We start from the raw sequence: 24,699 nt of genomic DNA on the forward strand, positions 1-24,699 counted from the left end.
ATTAAGTTGTATTTATAGCAGAAACTAGAAAATTTTGATAAGGGAAAGGTTTTCCCTTTGGTGCTGGGATTGAACCTAGGGCCTGGCACTTGCTAGGGAAGCCCTCTAGTACTAAGCTTTGTTTACAGCCCTCTAATATGGAAAAGAAGAAAATACAAGGGTTGAGAAGATGGCTCAGTAGGTAAAGTGCTTTCCAAGCAACCATGAACACTTGAGTTTGGATCACCAGAACCCGCATGGAGCTGCATGCTATAGCAGGTACCTGTAATTCCAGTGTGCTTATGGTGAGAAAGGAGGTGGAGAGGGAAGAATCTTCTGTCCAACACAGTAGTGAATAACAAGAGATCTGGCCTCAAACAAGGTGGAAGGTGAGGCCCAACACCTGAAATTGTCCTCTGACCTTCACATGTATGCCGTGTCATGATGTACCCTCAGTCATACATGAACATGCACATACGCACAATATACATCCTATACATATGACACACACACACACACACACAACAACAACAACAACAAGAAAATACAAATGTTTATGATAACACCCCTGGCTTAATATGTTGGTTTATTTCCCTCCAATCTTTTTTTTGCTCTGGTGTCCTTCCAGTTTAAGTTAGCTTTCCTAGAGAATGGAGCATATCTCTCTTCAACAGGGTTAGATTTGCCTAAGACTCATTTCCTCTGTGGTCAAACATCCAATGAGAGCAGCAAGTAAGTGTGAGATGTGCAATGGCTATTCTTGCTCTGAATTCAAAGATGGTCTAGACCTCGTTACCCAAGTTATCTTGGTTTGCTCTTCAGTCATTGCCTCCGTCAAGTGTGCCACACAGGATGCCAGCAGCTCCCTCCTTAGGATATCCAGGAGCCATTCAGTTTTTAAAATCAGTTTATAATTTAATATTTTCTGCTATTTCAATGATTTTTCTTCATTGCTCTGATGACTTATCAGTAATTAGCATATGCTATGCAGTTACCTCTGTTTTTTGATATTGCATTAAGCATGCCAAACAGACATTTCCTAGGGGAAACCTGACTGAGAACCAGAAACCATGCTAGTGAAGCCTATGGAAGGCTGAGCAGAAGTTCACCAAAGGGTGAAAGAAGGAACGGAAGACAGAGCCGAACAGGTGGAAGATATTAAACTTGTTCTAGGGTGGACAATTATTTTCCCCTAACCCACCACCCAGAGTATGGCGTGTACATTTTTCCCACACAAGAAAGTCGAGAAGTGGAGATTGTTCTCCAATGCCAAGAACCAGATGTGGCTAGTCGAGAGACAACAGCCACAGCTGAGTGTTAAAACCGGGGTGCTGGCTCCAGTGGCCGGTGCAGTGGCCAAGCGCGTGAGCCTATCGCTCCTTGGCCCTGATCTGGGTTGAGCAGCACATGCTGGCCCCAGTAAACCCACTGGGGCTGGGGAGATGCACAGTGGCCCCACAGGTATCTCAGGGTGAGGAAGATACAAGGCCTGTGGAGAATGCGGAACTTAGAGAGCTAAGTGATGCCACTTAAGTCACGGCGGTCTACTCAACATTGCTTACTTGAGGAAACAGATACAAGTGACGGACTTCTTTCATTCTGTAACGGGTGCTGCTCATATTTTATCCTAGCATTGCTTTAGCTGCTGAATCCCAGGACCAGTTAGCATTTGCTTGGAACAAATGTGGCGCATCTTCACATATCCTGCTTGTCCTCTGTAAAGCAGTTTAATCACATAATGCTAGCCACTGAGTGTTCTGGAGTTTGAAAAGCAGCTGAAAGAACAATTAAAAAATAGCAGGTAAAGAGTTTAAATGCAGAAGGCACTTGGTGTGGGTGGAAAAAGTTACTCCCAGCACCCACAAGGTGCTGGGTAAAACTCCCCGTGCCAGGGGTGGTGTGGGTTGCTTCCCTGAGTTATTGAGTAGGAGTCCCCACAAGCCATGAAGGCTGTTCCCCCTGCTGTTGGTTGCGTTCCAGAACTAGGTGTTAAGTCCCTATCGCAGAAGACACCACGTGCTTTGCTTGCAGGACTTGGAGAAATCAAGCTGGAACTGAGCTGGAAGCTTCCTCTCTGTTGGCTGGCTTTCACAGTGCTGAGGGAGGCCAGGGGAGACTTGTCACCGACAGGTCTGCTTATGGATCCTGGGTGCTATACTACCAAACACGTCAGGCAAGATAGCACTGCTGGGGCAATTGTGACACAGTTGTCAGGGGTGCAACCAACCACTTTCTGATTAGTTTTAATCCCACTCAACAGGAGGGAACTCATCTTTGATACTGTAAGCCAAAGCAAAAATCTGGCTGGGGGATGGAGTGGCTAAGGCACTTGACTGTGAAGCCTAAGGATCTAGGTGCAATTCCCCAGCACCCACGTACGACAAGTGCACAAAGTGGTACATGCATCAGGAGTTTGCTTGCAGTGGCTTGAGGCCCTGGTGTGTCCATTCTTTCTCTATCTGCCTCTCTCCCTTTCTCTCAAATAAACAGAATATTCTATTAAAAAATCTGGCTGGGTAAGTCATATGCCCCAGTGAGGAGGCTAGTATTGTTGTTTTGTTAAGAGGGTGTGATGTCCCTGTTATATTGTCTTTAGAAAGACTTGTGTTTGTGTCTATAAAACACTGCTACCATCAGCCTTGGTCATAAAGAGAAACTTTTGCTGAGATGGTGGTTACTCCATAGATCACAACCAGTCAAGATGCTGAGAATAAGTGGCTGTTGGTGTGGCTTAGTGGCCTTATGCTAAACATAAGTGGAAGAAAATAATTGGACATGTATATCACTGTTGTAGTATGATGTTTTCTTTTCCGAATACCATGATTGCCCCATCATCATCTTGGAGTAGAGGTTACCTTGGCCCAGTAGCCTTGGTAACGAGATCAGCAAAACAATACAGTAAAAGCTACATCTGTGGTTATGATAATAAACTTATTGACAAATGCTAGTAGGATGGGGAGGAGAGAGGAATCCTACCAGGGATTCCAGCCCTTACTACCTCCTGCCCTACTCCTGAACTGCCAGTGACCTGGGAAATACTAGCGTATATAGGAAGTGAAAGGTTAACTAAACGTGGGACTCCATGATGCAGGTCCCATTAGGTCATCATCCATGATGGGGTGGGACTTTGTAGTGATGTAGCTATTTTTTGGGGTCATCCATACTCCTGGCAAGTAACCCCTCACCCATGCTCTATAAGTAATCCAAACAAGCTCATTGGTTCACCAAGTTGGACTTTGGTGGAATGCTTACTTTGGACTGTTGTCAGTGCCCCTATCTGGGATGAACAGGCATTTGTTTACATCTCCCAAGGAAAAGTTCCTGCAACAATTGTGCCCTTCAAGGTTCAGGGAACATTGGTGAAGAAGGCATGTAAAGATGTAAGAGCCAAAGGAAGGGGTAGAGTGTTGTGTAGCTATCTCCTCTGAATGGAAAGATTTCCTCTTGGAGTGAGGAAGGGAGGCTAATGAGACTCAGGAAACCCAGAAAGTTGCAAGACTCACAAGGCTCTTCTCCATGGTTATAAAAACAGCAAATAATTGCTGGGGGAGAGTCTTCTGTGGAACTGCCTGCAAGTTGGGCAGGGAGCTCTAGGGATACAGCTTGTGTGAATCATCCATGCTGGGGTGGACTTTTCAGTGATTCAGCTGCCTTTGAGGCATCCATGATCCCGTTAGTGACCCCAATAAACACATTGGGTGGAAGTGTTCCATTGGTCTGTTGTTGTTGCCCTATCTTGGGTGAACAGGTATCCAAGTCTCCCCTCCAAAAGTTACACAGCATTTGCTCTAGGTGAACAAGGCATACACCCTGATTGCCACTGCACATGTCTTGTGACCAGGAGGTCTGCCTGCTATAATTAATATTTATGTAGTGGGAAACAGAGTGAGAGATAGAAACAGCTAAGGTCCTTGGCAGCATGGAGTAGTGGAGTCAGCCAATCCTATATACTTTCTTCATTGAAGGAAGAGATTTCCTTTTTATTTACATCAACTCAAGTTAACTTTTTATTTGTTTTCCTGTTTTTTGAGGTGGACTCTTGCTCTAGTGCAGCTCACCTGGAATTCACTATGCAGTGTCAGGCTGGCATTGACCTCACAATAATCCTCCTATTTCAGCCTCCTGAGTGCTGGGATTAAAGGTGTGCGCCATTATGCCTGGCACATTACCTACATTTACTTTTTAAATTTTATTCTATTTTATTTTTATTTATTTATTTGACAGAGAAAGAGAGAGAATGGGCACTCTAGGGCTTCTAGCCACTGCAAATGAACTCCAGACACGTGTGCTCCCTTGTGCATTTGGCTAACGTGGGTCCTGGGAGATTGAACCTGGGTCCTTTGGCTTTGCAGGAAAATGCCTTAATTGCTAAGCCACCCCTTCAGCCCACATTTTCTACTTTTTAAAGTGTATGTGTGTTTTCATGTGTGCCTGGAGCTCACCAGTTCAGCTACACTGGCTGATAGCACACTGCAGGTATCCTCTCGTCTCTACCTCCCCAGCACTGATAATACAAGCATGTGTTACCATGCTCACATTGTTTTAAAAAATTATTTATTTATTTGAGAGTGACACAGAGAGAGAGAGAGAAAGAGGCAGACAGAGAGAGACAGGCAATGGGTGCACCAGGGCTTCCAGCCACTGCAAATGAACTCCAGACGCGTGTTCCCCTTTGTGCATCTGGCTAACATAGGTCCTGGGGAATTAAGCCTCGAACCAGGGTCCTTAGGCGTCACAGGCAAGTGCTAAGCCATCTCTCCAGCCCCATGCTCATATTTTTTACATGAATTCTAAGGTGTTGAAGTCAGGTCCTCCTGCTTGTGAGGCAAGCATTTTACCAACCGAGTCCTCATTTGGTCCTTCCCTTCCCCGTCATTCCTTCCTTCTTTCCTTTTTTCCTCTGTCCTTCCCTCCCTCTCTCTCTCTCTCTCTCTCTTTTAATGTAGGGTCTCATTCTAGCCCAGGCTTAACTGGAATTCAGTATGTAGCCTCAGGGTGCCCTCAGACTTTTGGTGATCCTCCTACCTCTGCATCCTAAGTGCTGGGATTAAGGAGTGTACCACCACACCCAGCCCTTCTTTTCTAAAGAGAGACTTGCTAAACAGTTGTTATCATTGGTATATGAAATGTTCTCCACTGGCTCATGTGTTTTGGTTCATGTGGAACAGTTGGGGGGGGGGGTATGTGGGAAGTCAGTTGCTGGGGGGTGGACCTTGAGGTTGCAGCCTGATCTTGGTTCCAGCTGGAGGCTCTTTCTGCTTCCTGGTTGGCACCATGACACAAGTGTCACACACTCTGCCACTACAAGAATGCCACTCCGCCTTCTATGCCATGAGGTACTATACTGTTTGTACTGTGGGCCAAAATATATCTTCTCTGTCTTAAGTTACTTCTATTATGTATTTGGTTACAGTGAAGAGAAAAATAACCAATACAGTAGTTCAAGCTTATGTAGCTCAGGCTGGCTTTGAACTAACTTGTAGCACAGGCTGGCCCCCCATTTGTGCTTCTCTTGTTTCAGCCTCCTAAGTGCCGGAATTACAGGGGAGTGTCACCAAAGCTGATACTCCAGCCTGAGCTACATATCAAATGTCTTCTTTATTGTTTGGTTTCATGGGGAAATTGTTAGATCCTCACATAGGGTTTTGCATTCAATCCACTGTGACTTCCAGCTTTGTTGAGATACATCATCAGAAAGGGAAAAACATTTTAATATCTTTTCAGATAGCTGTGCACATCTCTGCCATCACACCAGAATGCCTAATTAGTTTCTTAAAGATTAGTTACAATGTATAAAAATGAAACCACAGCAATAAATGTTTTGTATTTTATCAAAATGCATTGGTCTGATGGAACAGAAAATTCAGAAACAAACACACAGCTTCAGACATTTAAATTTTGACAAAGCGATTAAAAAAACTTACACTGGACTAAAAGACTTTTGCTGGAAAAACATGCAAATGAATGAGATTAGACTATCTCATCTGGCACGAAACCTAATTCAAAAATGAATCAAGCACCTAATTATAAAACCTGAAACACCAAAACTGGTAGAGAAAAAGTTAGGTTAATATAGTTAAAGATGTAGATATGAACAAATGTTTCCTGAAAATAACTCTAATATCACAGAAAATAACTCCCCAGACTGACAAATGGGATTACACAAAATCAAGAAGCTTCTGCATAGCTAAGGAGGCCATTGACAGAGTGGACAGACCACCTACTGGATGGGAGGCCATCTTTGCCCTCTATGCTTCAGCTGTGTGTTAGTCTCAAACACGAGGAACTGAAGAATTAAATACCACCCTCCTCCAAAGCATCCAATCAATAAACGGGCTAACGAACTGAATGAACAGGTCTCAAAAGAAGAAATAAAAATCACTAATAAATAAAACAGTGTTCAACATCCCTGGCCATCAGGGAAATATAAATTAAACTCTACTTGGAGATCCTATTTCATCCCAGTCAGAGTGCATAACATAAAAAAAAAAAAAAAAAAGAATGACAACAAATGCTGTCAAGAATGTGAGGAAGGAAGATCGCCAAGATTCACTGCAGGTGGGGTTGTAAACTTGTGGCCTCAGTGGAAATCAGTATGGAGGTTTCTCAGAAAACTAAATATAGAACAACCATATGAAGCAGCTCTACTGCTCCTGGGTATGTTTCCAAAGAACTCCAAGTCCTACCACAGAAACACACGCATGTTTACTGCTGCACTATTTACAGTTGCAAGGAACTGGAATCAGCCTAGTTGTCCGACAAAAGATGAATGGATAAACGAAATGTAGTCCATAGACACAATGCGACTTTATTCAGCTATAAAGAAAAGCAAAATCACGGCTTTGCAGCAAAGCAGATAGAGCTGGAAATTATTAAGCCAAATAACCCAGACTCAGAAAACAAATACCGCATGCTTTCTCTTACACACAAAGCCTAGCTTTTAGATTTTTTATGTGTGTGTAAATGTGGGTATAGGCCATGAAAAGGGACCATGAGAGGGGAAATAAAAAAGGTCTGAAGGGGTAGAGGAGGAAGGTAATGGAGTACATGTAACATGGAAGCAAGAAGGGAAGAGTGTGGGGTGAGGAAAGGGCAGCAGGAGTGGGTGGGGAAGAAGGATCAACAAAAACAAAGTATGGACGAAGATTCTATAGTGAAACCCATTACTTTGTATGCGCATTAAAAACCCAATTAAAACAAATCCCTTGGTGTGGGCTGTGGATTACCTGGAGGCAGAGCATTTGCCTAGCATGCTTTATTTATTTATTTTTAAAATGAGAGTGTATGAGAGAGATAGAGATAGAGAGAGGAAGAGGGAGAGGGAGAGGGAGAGGGAGAGGGAGAAAGAATTGGTACACCAGGGCCTTCAGCCAGTGCAATTAAACTCTAGGCACATGCACCACCTTGTGTGCATGTGTGACCTTATATGCTTGCCTCACCATGTGCACCTGGCTTATGTGGGACCCAGAGAGTTAAACATGGGTCCTTAGGCTTTGCAGGCAAGCGCCGTAACCACAAAGCCATCTCTCCAGCTCCTTGAGTGCTTTTAAAGCCCTAAGTTTCATCCTCAGCTCTTAAAAAAGATCCACGTTGATTGCTCTTTCACAATGGATGGATCTTTGACTCATAAATGATGCATAACTATGTGCATGGGGCTGTTTGTAAACATTTGTTGGTTGACTTAAGCAGATCTCCCAAATTTTAACATGTTTGATCATAATGCACTAAAAATATCCCATAATTCCACATGGCACATGGTTATAATCCCAGTTCTGAGGTGGAGGCAGGACAATTAAGAGTTCAAAGCCAGGGCTGGAGAGATGGGCTTAGCAGTTAAGTTCCTTGCCTGTGAAGCCTAAGGACCCATGTTTGACTCTTTAGATCCCATGTAAGTCAAATGTACAAGGTAATGCAAGTGTGCAAGGTCACACTGGCACACAAGGTGGCTCACGTGTCTGGAGTTCGACTACAGTGGCTGGAGGCCCTGGCACACCAATTCTCTCTCTCTGTCCCTCGCATAAAAAAAAGGTCAGTCGGTTGGGCTTGCCTCAAAAAAAAAAAGTTCCAAGACAGTCTGGACTACATAGAAAGACCAGTCTCAAAAAAAAAAAAAAAAAAATTCAGTGCTGAAGAGATGAATTAGTGCTTAAGGTGCTTGCCCACAAAGCCTAAGGACGCAGGTTCAATTCCTCAGGACACATGTAAGCCAGGTGCACAAGGTGGCGCATGCGTTGGGAGTTCATTTACAGTGGTTAGAGGCTCTGGCACACCCATTCTCTTTTTCACTCTACTAAATAGTAATAATAAAAAACACTCATACCATACACACACACACATAATTCATATATATATATATATATATATATATATATATATATATATATATATATATAATGTATAAATGAATGAATGATATCACTGTGGTGCTCCTCAGAAAAGTTTTGTGGTATTGGAAAACTGTCAAGCTCATGACAGAAAGCATCCTATTTGACAAGTTTTCTAAAAATTCTAGTTTTTACTTGAAGGCTTAGATTTTATCATTAGCCAAAATACTGTCAGTTGGTATGTTTGACAGAGTCAGTTTGTTCATGTTTGAGAAAAATGCCTGCCAAAGACCTGGCCTGAAGTTTGTCAGTCACCCTTTTGATGAAGAAGCTTGTTTCATGAGAAGTATGGTTCACAGGTCTTGGAATCCAGCGTATAGTTCTAAGAAATGCATGCTCGCTGTTCGTGAGCCTTCCATCCGTTTCCAGCTTGCGGAAGTAATTTACTCATTCTTCCCATTTCACCACATACGGTATTACTGTGGTATGCTCTCCAGAGTCAAGAGCTGATAATTTCATGGCTACCCCCAGGGAATTCTGAAGCGAAAGTGGCTCTGTCTCTGTCATGCATGGCTGTAGAGAGTGTGACTGGTATAAAGTAGGACCTGCCTTGATTCCTGCTGCCACCATCACTTTTCCTCACTATTGTTTTTGTACCATGGGTACAAACGTCCACACAATGAAAGAGGCTAGTCATATCTTAGCATCACTGTGGAATCAGATTTCACCCCAAATATTGAATGGGTGTCAGGGACCCCAGGAGTCCATAGGCCATCATTTTAGAACTGCTTTAGTGGATAGTATTTCTGGAAGCAACTAACCTGCTTCCAATAACCCTTGTTTAGATAGCAATCAATGTTGCAGGTTAAAAAGGTCATTGTTCATGGTTATTTAAATCAAAATGCTTAAGGAACTCTACGATAGGGCAAGTTACAAGGAAGCAACAACTAGGGAGAAGAGTCTAGTTTCATTTTACTGAACAAATTTAACATTTATGCTTTTTATATTTTTCTTTATGCTTGTGTGTTTACATGTAGTGCATGTGTGTGGTATATACACATACACATATATGTGCCCTGGTGGCATGCCATATACTTGCTTGCTGTGTGGGTTACTGGCCTTAGGTGTCCTGGTCTTGTTTGGAGCCAGTATCTCCCTCTCTGACTCCCAGAGCGTGTGGGGCTGCTAACAACGACTCTCCGGGCGATCTGCCCCTGCCCCTGCCCTATAGAACTGGAGCTACACGTGCACACGGCCATGCCCCCCCCGCCCCCCCCCCCCGCTTTTACATAGGATTTGGAGATTTGAACTTGGGCAGAGTCAGGCCCCTCATGGTCTCCTGCTTGTGAGGGAAGGGCACTTAACTTCTGAGCCATCTCTCCAGCCCTGTTCCCTACATTTTTTTTTTTTTTTTCTGAGAAAGATTTATTTTGTCTTACAGGCTCAAGGGGAAGCTCCACGATGGCAGGGGAAAATGATGGCATGAGCAGAGGGTGGACATTACCCCTTGGCCAACATAAGGTGGACCATAGCAACAGGAGGGTGTGCCAAATACTGGCAAGGGGAAACTGGCTATAAAGCCCATAAGCCCGCCCCCAACAATATACTCCCTCCAGGAGGCATTAATTCCCAAATATCCATCACTGGCCTGTTCCCTACGTTCTTGATGTCATGTCAGTGTTAAATAACCAAACAAGTCTACTGCCCATGGGTTGTGGCAGCAGAAGGAAAGAGCGTTGACACTTTTTTACTTAAGGACGCACTGGGATGTTATGCTAGGTGCTATTACTCTTATTTTAGATGTTAAGGACTTCGTTTTCACTGGTTAAGTCCTTAATGGAGGCTAAAGCCACCAATGGTCAGAACTCTCATTCTGGTTGAACGGCTCTGAAGTTGAAAACATTTTTGCTCTCCTATCTGGAAATTTCTGCTAAGTATTAAATTAGAAGGTAGGGACATCTGAGGCTTAATTCTCAGAAAATAGGCTGTGAAATTATGGATATCAAAACCAGATCTTTAAGGAATTTCCTTTGTATGTTCTATCGTAGTGATGTGAAAATGCTGACTAGTGGATCATGTACCATAACAAGGAATTTTAGACTGGGAAGACCCTAATCACATGACCCTATCTGTGCCACTGGGCATGCTTGCTTTCTCAAGCATTATACATAGTGCTTCACTTGCAACGACTTCTGATAATCTGGTGGCTGTTTGTCCCCCCACATTAAAATGAATCATACTGCATGTGTATGTGGCCCTGATGAGACCAATTTCCTGCCACATTGTGAAGACCCATGTCTTCAAGCATAGACAAGAGCGGTGACAAGCTTCTAAGTAGTAGATTCAGGAAAAGGTGTCAGAATGTCACATCTGTGATTAAGTTCCATAAACTGCCTCCTGTCTTGCTAACAGACTTTATCACCAACTTGGCTTGAATACTTTGATGGTGCATGTGTATTTGCAAGGCCCGCACATCAGGACTCAAGGGTGGCCCTTGACCCATAGCAGGTGGGGAACCGAGACTTCAGTGTGACAGTCCCTGCAGAGCTGGATATTCCAGAAGGTGACTGAGCTGAAGCAGAGCAGCTGTCTAAACTGAGTCCAAGATAATAAACTTTAGTGATGAGCTGCCAAGTTTTGGTGTAGTTTATTATGGTAATTTTCTTACACACGTATAGACAATGAATGCAGTATTATATTTATCTACCCCTCTTTCTGTAGCAGGCCCAGAGGTGAGCTGTTTAAAAGTCACTAGGTCCTTACTCTGTGTTTAGCTGTTTACCCATCATGGGAGTGTCCGCTAGGGTTGTCTTCAGGGTAAAGAGGAACCCCCCAGGTAGTGGGAACCCTCTCTCCAGGAAAGCACTTAGTCCTCCATCAATTCCTGGACTGCCAGCAGAACCCTCATAACTTTCTACCTGAGCATCATTTTATTTATATACTAGAGACAACTAGCTAATGAATTACTACTTGGAGTCTGGGGACTTGTTATTTCTTCCAAATACTGTTCCACAGCCAAAGTGCGGATGCAAAAATGCACATCCTAATCCAGTTCATCAGCGGAAGTGAAAAATGCCTGCAAACTCTAGATAAGAAACTTTTTGAGGCAAGTGGGGGGGGGAGGGTATTAAAATATATTTACTGCCCAAGAGCATCAGCTGGACTACTTCGTTCTAGAAATTTCATCTGCCCAACGTGTAAAGATGGAGGAGGGGGGTTGTCCCACAGTCTTTGATGTCCAGTCTGACACAATCTGGGTTGCTGGGAAATGAAGGCAATAGAATACCTGTTTCCATACGGGGGAGGACTGCAGTGTTGAACGACATCAATAAAACGCGTGAAATGCCCAGCGCCGAGCCTGCCAAGGAAACAACGTGACACCGATGGCTTCTCCACGGGGGTCTCCGTGTCCCGAGTGCGGGACCCTCCCCCACCCCCGAGGCCGAGGGGGAGGGGCGGAGCGCCGCCGGGGACCCGGGCGATGCCTGCCCCGCCCACGCGGGGCCGCAGCCCGGCTAATGAGTCGGTGCAACGTGTTGCTGTTGGTGGCGGCGGCGGCGGCGGCGGCGGGGGCAGCGGCGCGGGCTCTTCCGGGCTCCGCAGCTTCCTGCCCAGCGCCGCGCAGCCGCCGGGGCGCGCGAGCCCGGGCTGCAGGCCTCGCAGCCGCCGTCCGCACCATGCGCGCCGCGGCCCCGCCGCCCCCGCCGCCCCCGCCGCCCCCGCCGCCGCCGCCGCTGCTGCTGCTGCTGCTGCTCGCGCTCCTGGCCGCGCCCGCCGCCCGCGCCAGCAGAGCCCAGCCCGCCCCGGCCTCCGCCCCGGCCCCAGCCGGGCTCCAGCCGCCGCCGCCGCCGCCGCCGCCTCCCGGCCCGGGGCCCGGCAACGGTACCCAGCCCGCCGGCGGCCGAGGCGCCTCCAACAGCAGCGGCGACGCCCTGGTGACCCGCATCTCCACGCTGCTCCGAGACCTGCCCACCCTGAAGGCGGCCGTGATCGTGGCGTGCGCCTTCAGCGCGCTGCTCGTCGCCTGCCTGCTGCTGCGCGTCTTCAGGTGCGTCTCTCCGCCGCTCCCGCGCGCCCCGCCCCGCCGCGCCCGCGCACAGGTGCAGCCGCATCCCCGGGCGTCCCGCCCGCGGGGGCCCCCTCGGCAGAGTGGGCTGCGTTCTTCTGTTCACTTCGTTCTTTTTTTTTTTTTTGGGGGGGGGCCACACATTTTAGCACCCGCCGTTAAGGATGTCCAGTGTGCGGTGAATGCTGAATGCCATTGCCTCAACGATTGGCTGCTCATGCTTCCAAAGCTGACCGCAGTGCTCGGAATTGCGACAGGGATTTATTTTTCATGCTCAAAGCGGAGATAAGGAAAACATTTACAGAGGGAAGAAATGGCTTATCCAAATAAACTTTGGTCACTCTTCTCCTCTCTCCCACCTGCAGCTCTCCTATGTCCATCTGCTTTTCCCCTTTTCTCTTACAGAAGCGTGTGTGAACTACATACGCGCGCGCGCGCACACACACACACACACACACACACACACGCACACACGCGACACTTGCTTTTTTCCTGGGGTTGGGAATGGGCTTCGGGAGGCTTGGTGACCTTTGGTGGCCTCAGTGACTTTCCATTACGAGTTCTCTGTCAGATCCCTTGGCTAGCCAAGCTGTTCCAGCTCCACATTCACGGAGGGGGATCTCAGTGAAGCTTCTGTAGGTTGTTCAAGGTCAAGGCGAAAGTGTCTGGGGGATTAGGAAGGTCCCCGATGTAGTGAGGTGCAGTCCTACAGAAGAGGCCAGCTGGACATATCCCTAGAATGTGGGGGAAACTGGTTTTGTAGGAAATGAGCTGAACACGTCCTGTTCCCTGGGCTGGCCAGCCTGGACGCCCGGAGGTGCGAGTGTTAGTTGATCTCTGCCCTCCGCCCCACACTGTGCTTCTGTGTCTCATAGCTGCTGAAAGTTCTGGGCCAAGGGCTTGCTCCTCTGGGGAGCATTTGCAGAGCAGAAGCAGAAACCAGACCTGGGAAGGGCAGGGTTGGGAGTTATGTATTGACATTTGCTCTTAGTTCTGTGTGGCATTGAGGTCAAGTGTTTTTCTTCCTGGGTCCTGTGATGAAATGCAGTGGTCTGAGAACCGAGAAGGGGACTATGGTCCCACATTCCCCCGCCATTATGTGACTTGGCTCACCACCCTTAACCACTACCCTCACTCCTCTGCTGATAAATTTCGGTAGCCACAATGTAGACCTGGAGCTTCTGCTGTGTGTGTGTGGCATTTGGGGCCCTATCCCTAGACCAACTTGTAACCATCAACCAGACCTTCTGAGCTGTGTCTCTTCCCTTCCCTTTCTTTCCCTTCCCTTCCCTTCCTCTTTTTCTCTCAAAAAATATTTTATCATTCATTTGCAAGCAGAGAGAGTTGGAAGGAGAGAGAGAATGAGATTGGGCATGTCAGGGTCTCTTGCCAGTGCAAATGAACTCCAGAGACATGTGCCATTTTGTGCAGCTGGCTTCATGTGGGTACTGGAGAATTGAACCTGGGCTATCAGACTTTGCAGACAGATGCCCTTAACGGTAGAGCCATCTCTCCAGTCCCTATGTCTCTCATTTCTTGCCCCTTTTCTTACATTGGCTGGTGCTTTCCTACCCCTGGTGGGATTTCTGTTTCCTCCCCTCCCAGACTTCTTGTGGGCCGCTGAGTAGTAGTTATTCTGGAGAAACGCATGGGGCCACTGCTCTCCGTTTGGGGCCGCCCAGCCCTGACCTTGTGGATTCTTCAGTAGAACCATTATTCTGCTTTGCTACTTGGCGGCGGGGATGGTCTGGTTCTTGTACTCAGCCAAGAGCCCCAGCGGGCAGGATGCTCATTGGGTTCTGGTATCACTATGCCTGATGGGGCCCTGGCATGTGGCAGAAGCACGGTTGTTATTTGCCAGCTTCCTCAATGTTCCGTTCAAGTCAACTAACGCCCAATGCAGCTCTGAGCCTGGAGGTTGGAAGCATTTAGCTCAAAATAGGCTGAACCCACAAGGCTGTGTACTTTTAACAGAAGGCATTTGAACTATTTTGCCAGTCTGCTCTTCATTACCCAGGGGTAGAGGAGAAGACAAGGCAGCATGTGGCCAGATGTGAGAGGATGGGGCTTTGAGTTTGAGTGGGAGCCGTGCACTCACGCCTGGAAGGGAGGGTCCTTGGCTGGGCTCTGTGTCATATGGAAGGAAGACAGTGACTTTAAAGGAGAAAGGGCTCTTGGGCATGGTCTGCCTCCTTTTCCTAGCAAGGGTGTTTGTCGAGTCTCTAGGCAGAGAGCGGCCAGTCTGTATTCTGATCTGCACAGGATCTGTAGCCTTTTGCAGCGGGGAAGGGCCTTGATGGTACCCAGGCTCCAAGTGCTGGGTTCCAGACAAGGAAGCTCCTCCCAGAGCACGGAACAAGCACCTGTGGGTTCTAGAACGCCCTGCAAATCTGTGTGACCAGGGCAGGACCCACATCTTGGCTCTGCCACTTGGTGTCTGTTCTGTGGCTTTTGCCGCTCGTTCCCCGTGTTCCTCTGGTCATCAGGCTCCCCCAGCAGCCGGGCTGTGGGCCAGGTGTCCTCCTGACCTGCTTGCGTTTTATCCCCTCAGCTTGCAGGCACCGAGTCCTGCCCATGCAACTGTCCAGTGACCCGGAGACCATCTCGCTTCTGCTCACACCACCTTCCTCTAATGACGTGGCTCACCTGCTACCACTTTGCCCTCAGTCATGTCCCTCCTTTGTCTCCATGGTAATGCTCTTTAGGTCAAGGATGCTGCTTGTCCCCTCTGCTCCCTCCGTCCTCTTCTGCTGGAATGCTGGTCTCTTCCTTCCTCAACCTTCCCAGTCCTTCCTGTATAAAAACTCCTGGGCCTGTGGGCAAGGGTGGCTTTTCATGAGTGTAGTTCTGCCACCTTCGGTTCCTTTTTTTTTTTTTTTTTTTTTGAGTATGCTGTGAGTATGTATGTGTGCTTGTGTGTGTGGGGAGGCACACTTGTGTACACAGCCGGGTATGCATGTGGAGGCCAGAGGTTGACATCAGGTGTCTTCCTCAATCATTCTTCATTTTATTCGTTGAGATAAGGCTAGAGCTCAGTGATTGGGCTGGACTAGCTAGCCAGCAGGCCCCAGAGATTCCATGTGCCCACCCCCCCCAGTGCTGGGATGACAGGCACTTGGCACCTTGCCCAGCTTTTCTGGGGTTCTGGGGATCTGAACTCAGGTCCTCACACTTGGGCACTGAGCATTTTGCCCACTGGGCTGTCTCTGCAGTCCCTGTGTCGTTTCCGAGTCCTGGTCTCAGCTCTGTCCTGTACCCCACTGTTCCCAGTCCTGCTGGATTCCGGAGGTTCTCCACAGGCATTATGTGGTCTTGTGTTTAGGAGGAGGATTGACTTTTCTAATCCAGTGTGGCCCCTGTTTCTCCTTAACTGTTCATCTTGGTAGCCCTCTTGCCATCTATGGCTATTGAAAGCTGGAAATACAGCCAGACATGGTGGTGCCATGCCTACAATCCTAGCATTTTGAAGGCCGAGGGCACATCAAGAGATCAAGGCTAGCCTGGGGTATAAACTACTACCCTGCCCCAAAAGAAAAAAAAAACATAGAGGACTGGGAATACGACTCTGAACAGAGAGGTGCTATAAGTACTAAATGCACACGTGATTTCAAAGACTTAGCACAACAGTCACATGTGTCATTAGTGATTTTCATATTAATTTTTAAAAATTATAGTATTTTGATATGTGGAATAAAATATATTATTGAAATTAGGGCTGAGGGTGTCATGCGGTAGAGTATTTGCCTAGCATATGAGGCTCTGAGTTCTTTCCCCAGTAACACACACACACACACACACACACACACACACACTCATATTCACAGCTTAGCATAACGCCATTCAGGCTTAACCATGTCTTCAGTCCTTTATTTCTTTGGTTGAACCCAATTTGACCTCAAGCTCATAGCAATCCTGCCTCAACTTCCCAAGTGCTGGGCTTACAGGTCGTAAGCCACTACAGCCTGGTTCCAGGTCTTCATGTCTTTATGAAGACTTTGGTGCCATGTGAAACATATACCGCAGACTCAGGTAAAAGGAGAAAAAAATCCTCTGCCGATTTTTATTCACCTGTGACCAAATTCCAGAGGGAAATAGAAGATGAAAGATTGATACTGGCTCACGGTTCCAGAGGCTTCAGTCTGTGGTCACTTGTCCCCACAGCTGTCAGCATTTGGCAAAGCAGAAGGGTGTCATGGCAGGGACAGAGTGGGTGTGGAGCCAAGCTGCTCACTTCCTGGTGACTTGGAACCAGAGAAAGGGCCTGAGCACGGCAGGCATTCTGTGCTGACCCTTGTCTGACACCAATATAACCTGGACAGCTGATTGTGGTTGGCTCCCCTGTGTTTGCATCATGGGCCAGGGCCCTCTGAGCTTCTAAACACACTCAGTTTTAAGTTTCATGCCCCTCTGCCTTTCCAGGCTGAGGGCTCCCAAGGGCAGGGCTGGCCTTAATCTTTGGTGTCTCTCTCACACCTAGTATTGTTCCGGGAACAGGCTGGCATTTCATACAGATATTTTTAGCACAAGAATGTTCAACTCCCAAGTATTTCATATTGCTGATGAGTCTCCAAGTATCCTCTGACTTGATGTATGGTGGATGTGAGATACCTGTGCGATGGGGATCTGCGTCTTGTCAGTTCCTTGTCTTAGGGAGCATAGTGTTGCTTTAAGGTGGCAGTTCCACTCTGTCCATTTTTTTTTTTGAAGGAATCAACTTGCCAGACAAGAGGAAAAATATGGATCCAAGGAAAAATACAGAAACCTTGCACCAGGCAACTCCATTGTTGATGTACGCATGTCTTTCACTGCTAGCACTTGCTTTTGATGTTAATGATTAGACAAGGAAGCCAAAATGCATGCATGTGTCAGGATATGCAGACCAGTTCTGTTTCATAGTGCAAGGACTTCAATAACTTGCATAGAGCTTGGGGGGGGGGCGGTGGTGCATGCTTTTAATCCCAATACTGGGGAGGCTGAGGCAGGAGGATCATGAGTTTGATGTCAGCTGGTTCATAGCATGTCTAAGCAGTGCTAAGCAAAACACACACACACACACACACACACACACACACACACACATAAACTACCCATTGACACTGGTTAAATAATCACTTGTAACCCTTAACAGCTGTTAAAAATAATGACATCAACATAATGCTGGCTGTATATAGCTTAGTGCAGCAGGTTAGCAGGTTACAAGACTGCATGGCAATGTGAGCTCATTTCACAAAAGTACAAATGTCTACACATTGATTAATTCCTTTATCATTCATGAGCTATCCCTTCTCCTCCTGGTTTTTTCCCAATTTATTTATTACTATTTGCAAGGGGAAGGAGAGAGAGAAAGAAAGAATATGAGTGGATTTGAATAGGCATTTGAAGGGTCTCTGGCTACTGCAAATGAACTCCAGATGCATCAGATGAGTGCACCACCTTTGCTTCTGGCTTTATGTGGATACTGGGAATTCAAACCTAGGCAGTTAGGTTTACAGTCATCTTAACCACTAGGCCATCTCTCTAGCCCCATTGATTTTTTTTTTTTCTTCAGGGTCTCACTCTAGCCCAGGCTGACCTGGAATTCACTATGTAGTCTCAGGGTGGCCTCGAATTCACGGTGATCCTCCTACCTCTGCCTCCTGATTGATTTGTTTTTGAGACAGGGTTGCATATAGTCCACACTCACCTAGAACTAGCCGTAAAGCTGAGCAGGACCTTGAATTTCTGATTCTCTTGCCTGTCTCCTGAGTGCTGGGATTATAGACGATCATTACCAAGCAGTTTTTTTTTTTTTCTTTTCTTAGTAGGGATTGAATGCAAGGCCTCATGCATGCTAGCTAGGCACTCTACTGACTAGGTTACATTCCCCAGTCTCTCACCATGCTTCTTGAAGACTGGTCCTCTTTCTCCTAGCGCGCAGCATCGAGAGGGACGCACTTGGAGTGGTGAGGGAGGAAGGGGTCACCCGCCTAGTCAGCCAGATTAGTCGAATCAACCACGGTAATCAGTGGGGTGACAGATGTCGCCGCCAGATCGCCCTCACATCCCCTTGCCATGATTCTTAACCAACCCGAATCCATTAGTTGCAGAATCATTTCCATCTTTTCTGTGTGTTTCATTATAAAGGCAAAACTTTATAGACCCGAGGCCAAATCAGGAAAGGTAGTTTGGAGCCAGAGCGCCCTCTGGCGGTCACTTCCATGTGGCGCACAGACACTCCCTGGATCAGTTGACTTCATCCTTTGAGACTGGCAGGGGATCAAAAGAAGACGGTGTTAAGGGTAGAAAACTGATTTTCTCCCTGCTTTTCTGCTGCTGGGAGACATCTTGTAGCTTTGCATGGATTCAGTGATGATACACATACCAGAGACTACTGTTATCAGGACCTTTTGCCCCAGGGGTTCCCTTAAAACACTTTCCTCTTTGAGCTTTGGTATCTTATGAAGACCTTGGCAGCAAGCCGAGGACACTTCACCACCTCCAGAGCACAACCTTGCCTCCCCGGCTTGGCTGGCCTCCCAGTAGCATAGTTCAGGCGCCGTTTCTCTCACGTCTCCTTTGGCCGCGTGCCCAGCCCCTTCTTATTTTAAAATCTCTGTGAAATCTTTTTCTGAAATGATTAGTTTTGGGGCTTCCCCAGGGATTGGGAAGTTGAATTTTGGATGATCTGATGTTGCTTGATACAGTGGAAAGTGAGTTCCACCATGTCCTGGAGGTGGTGGTAAGTCAGAGGTGGAGTTTCCCTATCTAGGCTTTGAAAAGGAGCTCAGTTTCTGCTTATGCTGCATGTCCCAAGTTTTCTGACTGATCGATCGATCTACCTATCTATCTGTCCACATTTATATATTTACAGTAGGAAGAAAAGTTATTTGAAAGAGAACATAGGGTCTGAGGAGAAGCTCAGTGGCGAATGGCACTTGCTTGAGAAGCCTGCTGGCTCAGGCTCGATTCTCCAGCCATTCAGGTAAAGCCAGACTCAAAAAGTGGCACAGTGTCTGGTATTCATTTGTAGCAACAAGAGACCCCAACACTAAAACTTAAAAGAAAAAATATGCCCATGTAGGCAAAGCTAATTAAACTTGGTGGGCCATGCCCACACACAAGGAGAGAGAGAGAGAGAGAGAGAGAGGGAGGTGGAGAGAGGGAGGGGGAGGGAGGGATATCATGGTAGAAGAGGGAGTAATTGAGAAAAAGAAGGGGTTCAATGGGAGGGTTAGGAGGAGAAGATCAAGAGAAGGTGACATGGGTTATGATAAAAATACTTTTAATGCATGTATCAAACTTGTCAATAAATAAAAAAAGAGAACATAAAATCAACACTTTTAGTGTTAAGGGAAAGTTGCCATTTTAATGTTTCTAGTTATTTCTTAATAGTTTAACAATATTATTATTTAAGTTTGTCCTTTTTATGTTGTTGTTTTTAGTTATTTATTTGAGAGTGACAGAGAGAGAGAGAGAGAGAGAGAGGGAGGGAGGGAGAATATGGGCGTGCCAGGGCTTCCAGCCACTGCAAATGAACTCCAGACGAGTGCGCCCCCTTGTTCATCTGGCTAACATGGGACCTGGGGAACCGAGCCTCCAACTGCTGGGTCCTTAGGCTTCACAGGCAAGCGCTTAACCGCTAAGCCATCTCTCCAGCCCTAAGTTTGTCCTTTTTCAAACCTTCCTTCCTTTAATTTTCTGTGGTGATGGGCCTCCTGCATGTCAAGTCAGTGCCCCACCACTGAGCCCCACCCGCAGCCCCTGTGGTGGGGTCATAAGTTAGAGCTCTAGGTAAAGCTATGGAAAGAAAGTTCAGACCCTTTTCATGGTTGTGACAAAGAACATGAGACTTGTTTACCAAAGTGGATAATTTCTAATTGTTGACCAAGGCTTTGAGTTGAGGGAGAATAAAATATAAGTGGGATATATTGTCTTTTTTTCATGTTAAATTTTATGTAAGCACAGGAAATAAGTTAAATCTGAGACACACATGAAATCCAGATTAAAAACATCCAATTTCTAAAACATCATGACATATGGAAAGAATAAGTTCTCTCCATTTTAAAATTTTATTTTATTTATTTCTTTAAGAGAGAGGGGGGGAGGGGGAGAGGCAGATAGAGAGAAAGAGAATGGGTGCACCAGGGCCTCCAGCCACTGCAAACGAATTCCAGACACATTCATCCCCTTGTGAAGCTGGCTTACATGGGTCCTGGGGAATCGACCCGGGATACCTAGTCTTTGTAGGCAAACACCTTAACTGCTAAGCCATCTCACTGGCCTGATTTTTTTTTTAAATAACCTGGGGTGGTAATATTCATCATGTGTGGAGAGCTTTTGATTTGTCTCATAAGGGGGGGCTGGGGTTGGGGAAGGTTACTATTAATATCTAACGGGTGGAGGTTAGGATTCCAAAACATCCTGCAATGTACCGAAAGAACCTCCTAGCATGTTTATATCATATTTACAATTCCAGCACTTAGGAGGCAGGAGGATTGCCATGAGTTCTAGGCCAGCCTGGGGCAACAACAATAACAACAAAAGCAAAACAAGGAAATGGATCACCCAGGTAGGAGCATGCACATGCTCAGACTCCTGGTGTCCTTATCAGCTAGCTGACCAATGTGAGCAGTTTTGTGAATCCAACCATTAATCAGGGTCTGTGCTCCCAAGAGCTGTTGGGATGTTTAGAATAAGGTCGCGGCGGCTGAGCGGTAAGGTGTCAGCCTCGTAGAATAGGATTGCATCAACTAAGCTCCTGTTTAAGCAGCCAAGTGTCCTGTTATCTAGAAATACAGTTCTGAAAGCAGGTATCTTTTATAGCTTTTTGGTCTGACTTCTGCATCGTGTAGCCATATGGACAAAATAATCAGACAGGTGCAGGTACCTTTGAGCCTCTTTGAAATGAAATTGATAATATTTGTCCCTGGTGAGCCCCCTTGATTCCTCAGTTCTCCCAATAAAGGAGGCACCTTGTCACTGCCTTTATGAATGGGCCCGTGAGGCCTTGGCACCTGCCACTGATTCATTCTATCAAATTGAAAAGGAAGGGGAAAAAAATCCCTCTTTAATTTAACCCTGAGCCCTCTGGCTTATACGGCTTTACTGTGGACTCCCATGAGCACATACTTTTGCATTTGGGGGTCTTTGCACATGAGACACCAGGCACCCCTAGGGCTAAGTGGAGGTGAGCCTGGGAGGGGCTTCAGAGGGAAGCCTCCCTGGGGCTGGAGCAAAGGAGGCTTCCTGAGTTGTGTGTGTGAGGGAGGGGGTGCTTTTGTTTTAAGACTTTGGGAGGAACACACCTTCAGAATCATGTTCTTAAGGTTTCACTAAAGAAAAAGAAAACCTCTGTTTAATCTGGGGGCAGTGTTCCAGGGATCTGGGCTCCACGTTTATTTTTCTGGAGTGGAGGAAGAAGTGTTCAGCTTGGCAGCTGTGGCTTAGGGGAGGGTCTGTGACTCAGGGCTCAGGCAGGGCTCTTCCAGCCCCGGCAGGCTTTGGGACCTGTGACCTCTCAGGCGTGGGGCTTTCTTCATTTGCATTCAGGGCTCTGCTGACCTTCCTCCACCAACTTCATTGTATGGTTGAGGAAGGAGAGGCTCACCATTGGGAGGGTTTGTTAGCTCACCAGTGAGTGTGCAGGATATAAACCTGAGAGTTTGTGCGCTCAGCAGGCTCCAGGAAGAATTTTGGTCCTGTCATCTGGTCTTCCCAACATCCTGGAGATGGAATGTTCTTCCATGCGTTTCATGAGCTCCTGTGGACACAGGGCACTGCTGGACACAGAGCACCTCAGAGGGATACCGCCCGGCAGGAAGGAAGCCATGCCAATTTATTAGAGATGCCATGAATTAAAAGCACCCTTAATAGACTGAGAAAGGACAGCTACAGTGTCATCAGCTGGGGACAGAGCTGCCCAGGAAGGCATTGCAGAGAGGGGAGGAGGAGGGGCTGGATAGGCACAGCTCTTGGACGACAACACCGCAGTGTTAGTGATAAGAGCAGCTAATATTTACTAAGCACTTGCCACCGTGGTCTAGGCTCCATGCAGAACATTTTATGTTTCCTGCCACCTGTGAGGGGGCACTCTGTTGGGGCACCATTTTACAGATGAACAGACCAAGGCACGGAGGGAGGAAGTGTCTTGCTCAAAACCACACAGCTGGGTGGGGTGGGATGGGGGAGGGGCCTGACTCATTCTTCCCACCAATTCCAGCAGAGGTTTTGGTTTGTTGGAAGGAGCAAATGGAGGATTTGGATGTGGGATGCAGTAGTCTAAGGTCTGTGTGTGGACAGACCTAAGGCCTTCATGCCTGCTTGCTGAGTGAGTGAGTGATAAATAGTGGCCCGGCTGCCATTGGGGCATGAGGAGAGTATTGAAAGAAACGGTTGCAGGACTGGAGGTCTGTGTAGTGAAGAGGAGAAGGAAGCAAATGTTGGTAGGAATGGGAGAGGAGGGCACAGAGAAGGGGGGTCCGGCAGGGAGAAGAGGACAAGGATGACGCCAAGGTGAGCAGCAGCCCCTGTCCCTTCCTGGGCTGTAATCACAGATCCTGGACAATCCCTGTCGACTGAGAAATGATGGGCTCTAGAACTTTACGCAAAGACTCCCAACCTTTTTCTTTGACATGTGTATGTGTTGGTATGCATATGTGTGTTGTATGCATGTTCATATGTGTGTGGTTTGCATGTGTTGTATTCAGGTGTGTGTACGCTTTCGCATTCAGGTGTACGTGGAGGCCAGAGGTTGACACTGAGAGTCTTCCTCTGTTGCTTTCTACCTTACTTACTGAGACAGGGTCTCTCGCTGGAGCTCGCCAATTCAGCTACTCTAGCTAGCCAGCATGCCCTGAACACTGTCTGTCTCCACATGTAGATTATAGGCAGGTACTACCAGGATGGGGGATTCGAACTCAGGTCCTCATGCTTATTTGGCAAGTGCTTTATTCACTGAACCACCCCCCCAGCTCCAAGACTCCCAACTTTTAAGTGTTCTCATCTGTCTTACTTTGCAGAATCAGTGTGCAGATCAAACCAAACAGGATACGTGTGTTGGTCATTTCCAGCCTACGGCCTATGCGTGTGCAAACAGACTCGGTGCAGCTCAGGTGGAACTTGTGTGTGCAAGCAGGCGCGAGGCTGGGTGCCTGGTTTTGAACTCCTTGGGCTCCTCTGGCTGAGAAGTGGTGGTTCTGGAAGTTGTGGGTGGTGGGCACTGGTTGTGCCAGGCCTCCCTTCTCCGTGCTCAGGACCACGTGGATAATGAAAAGGGCCAGGAATGATGCGTGTCCCAAAGCACAGTGACCCTATAGCTTCCAGGTCCGGGTCTCTCTTGGTCACTGTTGCTCAGCCAAGGAGCTGCCTTTGGAGCCTGTTTTCTTTGCCTTGAGCCTTGTTTGCCCCATGTGGCGCCCACTGTACAAACAGAGGATCCAGCCCTCTGCAAACACACCTGGCGAGTGGAGGAACAGGCTGGGGACATTAGCTGCAGCTGGCGTCGAGTGTGGCTCCCGGAACAGGCTGAACCGGGGGCGTGCTGCCTTTGTCCTGGAGAACGGAAGCTGTCTGTCCCTTGGGTTTTAGGGAGGGGTGACAAGTGGGGTGCAGATGAAGGTGAGAAACCCTAGGCCTGTAGTTGAGATTGTTGGGGGCTCTCTGGTCCACAGTGTATAATTCTGTAAGAAGCACAAGCGCAGCGTCCAGAATGCCAGTTCTGCAGCGGTATCGCTTTGCCAGTCCTCAGGGGTGGAGATGGGGAGCAGCTGGGTGCTGTACACACTGGTGAGGCTGCCTGTTGCTCCTGGCTGACTGACTTCCAGGGAAGAGATAAGAATGACCCTGGTTGAATGCTTATCATCCCATCTGTCTGGGTTCGTGGGTTTTTAGCTGAATTATCAATATAAACCGTGGCCTAGAACCTGAGTCAGAGAGAGGACTGGTGAGCTGGAAGTTCTGACTCACAGACATGCTTTCCTGGTTCTGCACACTGATTTCGAAAACTAAGACAGCTTAGGGCACGCGGGAGCCGGGAGTCTCCCCGCAGTAGAGGGGGCTCCTGGCAGTGCAGGCGCAGGAAGAGGCAGGGGCTGGGCCGCTGCCGCTCACTCGCTTTTTCTTTTTCCTTCCCGAGGTAGGGTCTCACTCTAGCCCAGGCTGACCTGGAATTCACTATGTAGTCTCAGGGTGGCCTCGAACTCACGGCGAGCCTCCTACCTCTGCCTCCCGAGTGCTGGGATTAGAGGCGTGCGCCACCACGCCTGGCTGCTCGCTCACTTTTTAGGCCAGGCATGGCCGTCTGCTTGAGTCTTTGACTTGAAGGCAGGGCTGGCCACCACTGAGCATTGTGTT

The 24,699-nt window shown here is 47.5% G+C and overlaps 1 protein-coding gene across 1 annotated transcript in view; it reads left to right on the forward strand.

Moving 5' to 3' along the window:
- The first annotated feature begins 11,784 nt into the window (after nucleotides 1–11,784).
- The window catches only part of Fam174b (family with sequence similarity 174 member B), a 36,318-nt gene continuing 23,403 nt past the window's right edge, over nucleotides 11,785–24,699 (forward strand). The window contains exons 1-2 of the mRNA XM_045146102.1: nucleotides 11,785–11,940; nucleotides 12,038–12,351. Coding sequence (XP_045002037.1) covers nucleotides 11,785–11,940; nucleotides 12,038–12,351 — 470 coding nt within the window. The remainder of the gene's footprint in view (nucleotides 11,941–12,037; nucleotides 12,352–24,699) is intronic.

This window comes from Jaculus jaculus, chromosome 3, assembly GCF_020740685.1.
Source record: "Jaculus jaculus isolate mJacJac1 chromosome 3, mJacJac1.mat.Y.cur, whole genome shotgun sequence".
Taxonomy (NCBI): Eukaryota; Metazoa; Chordata; class Mammalia; order Rodentia; family Dipodidae; genus Jaculus; species Jaculus jaculus.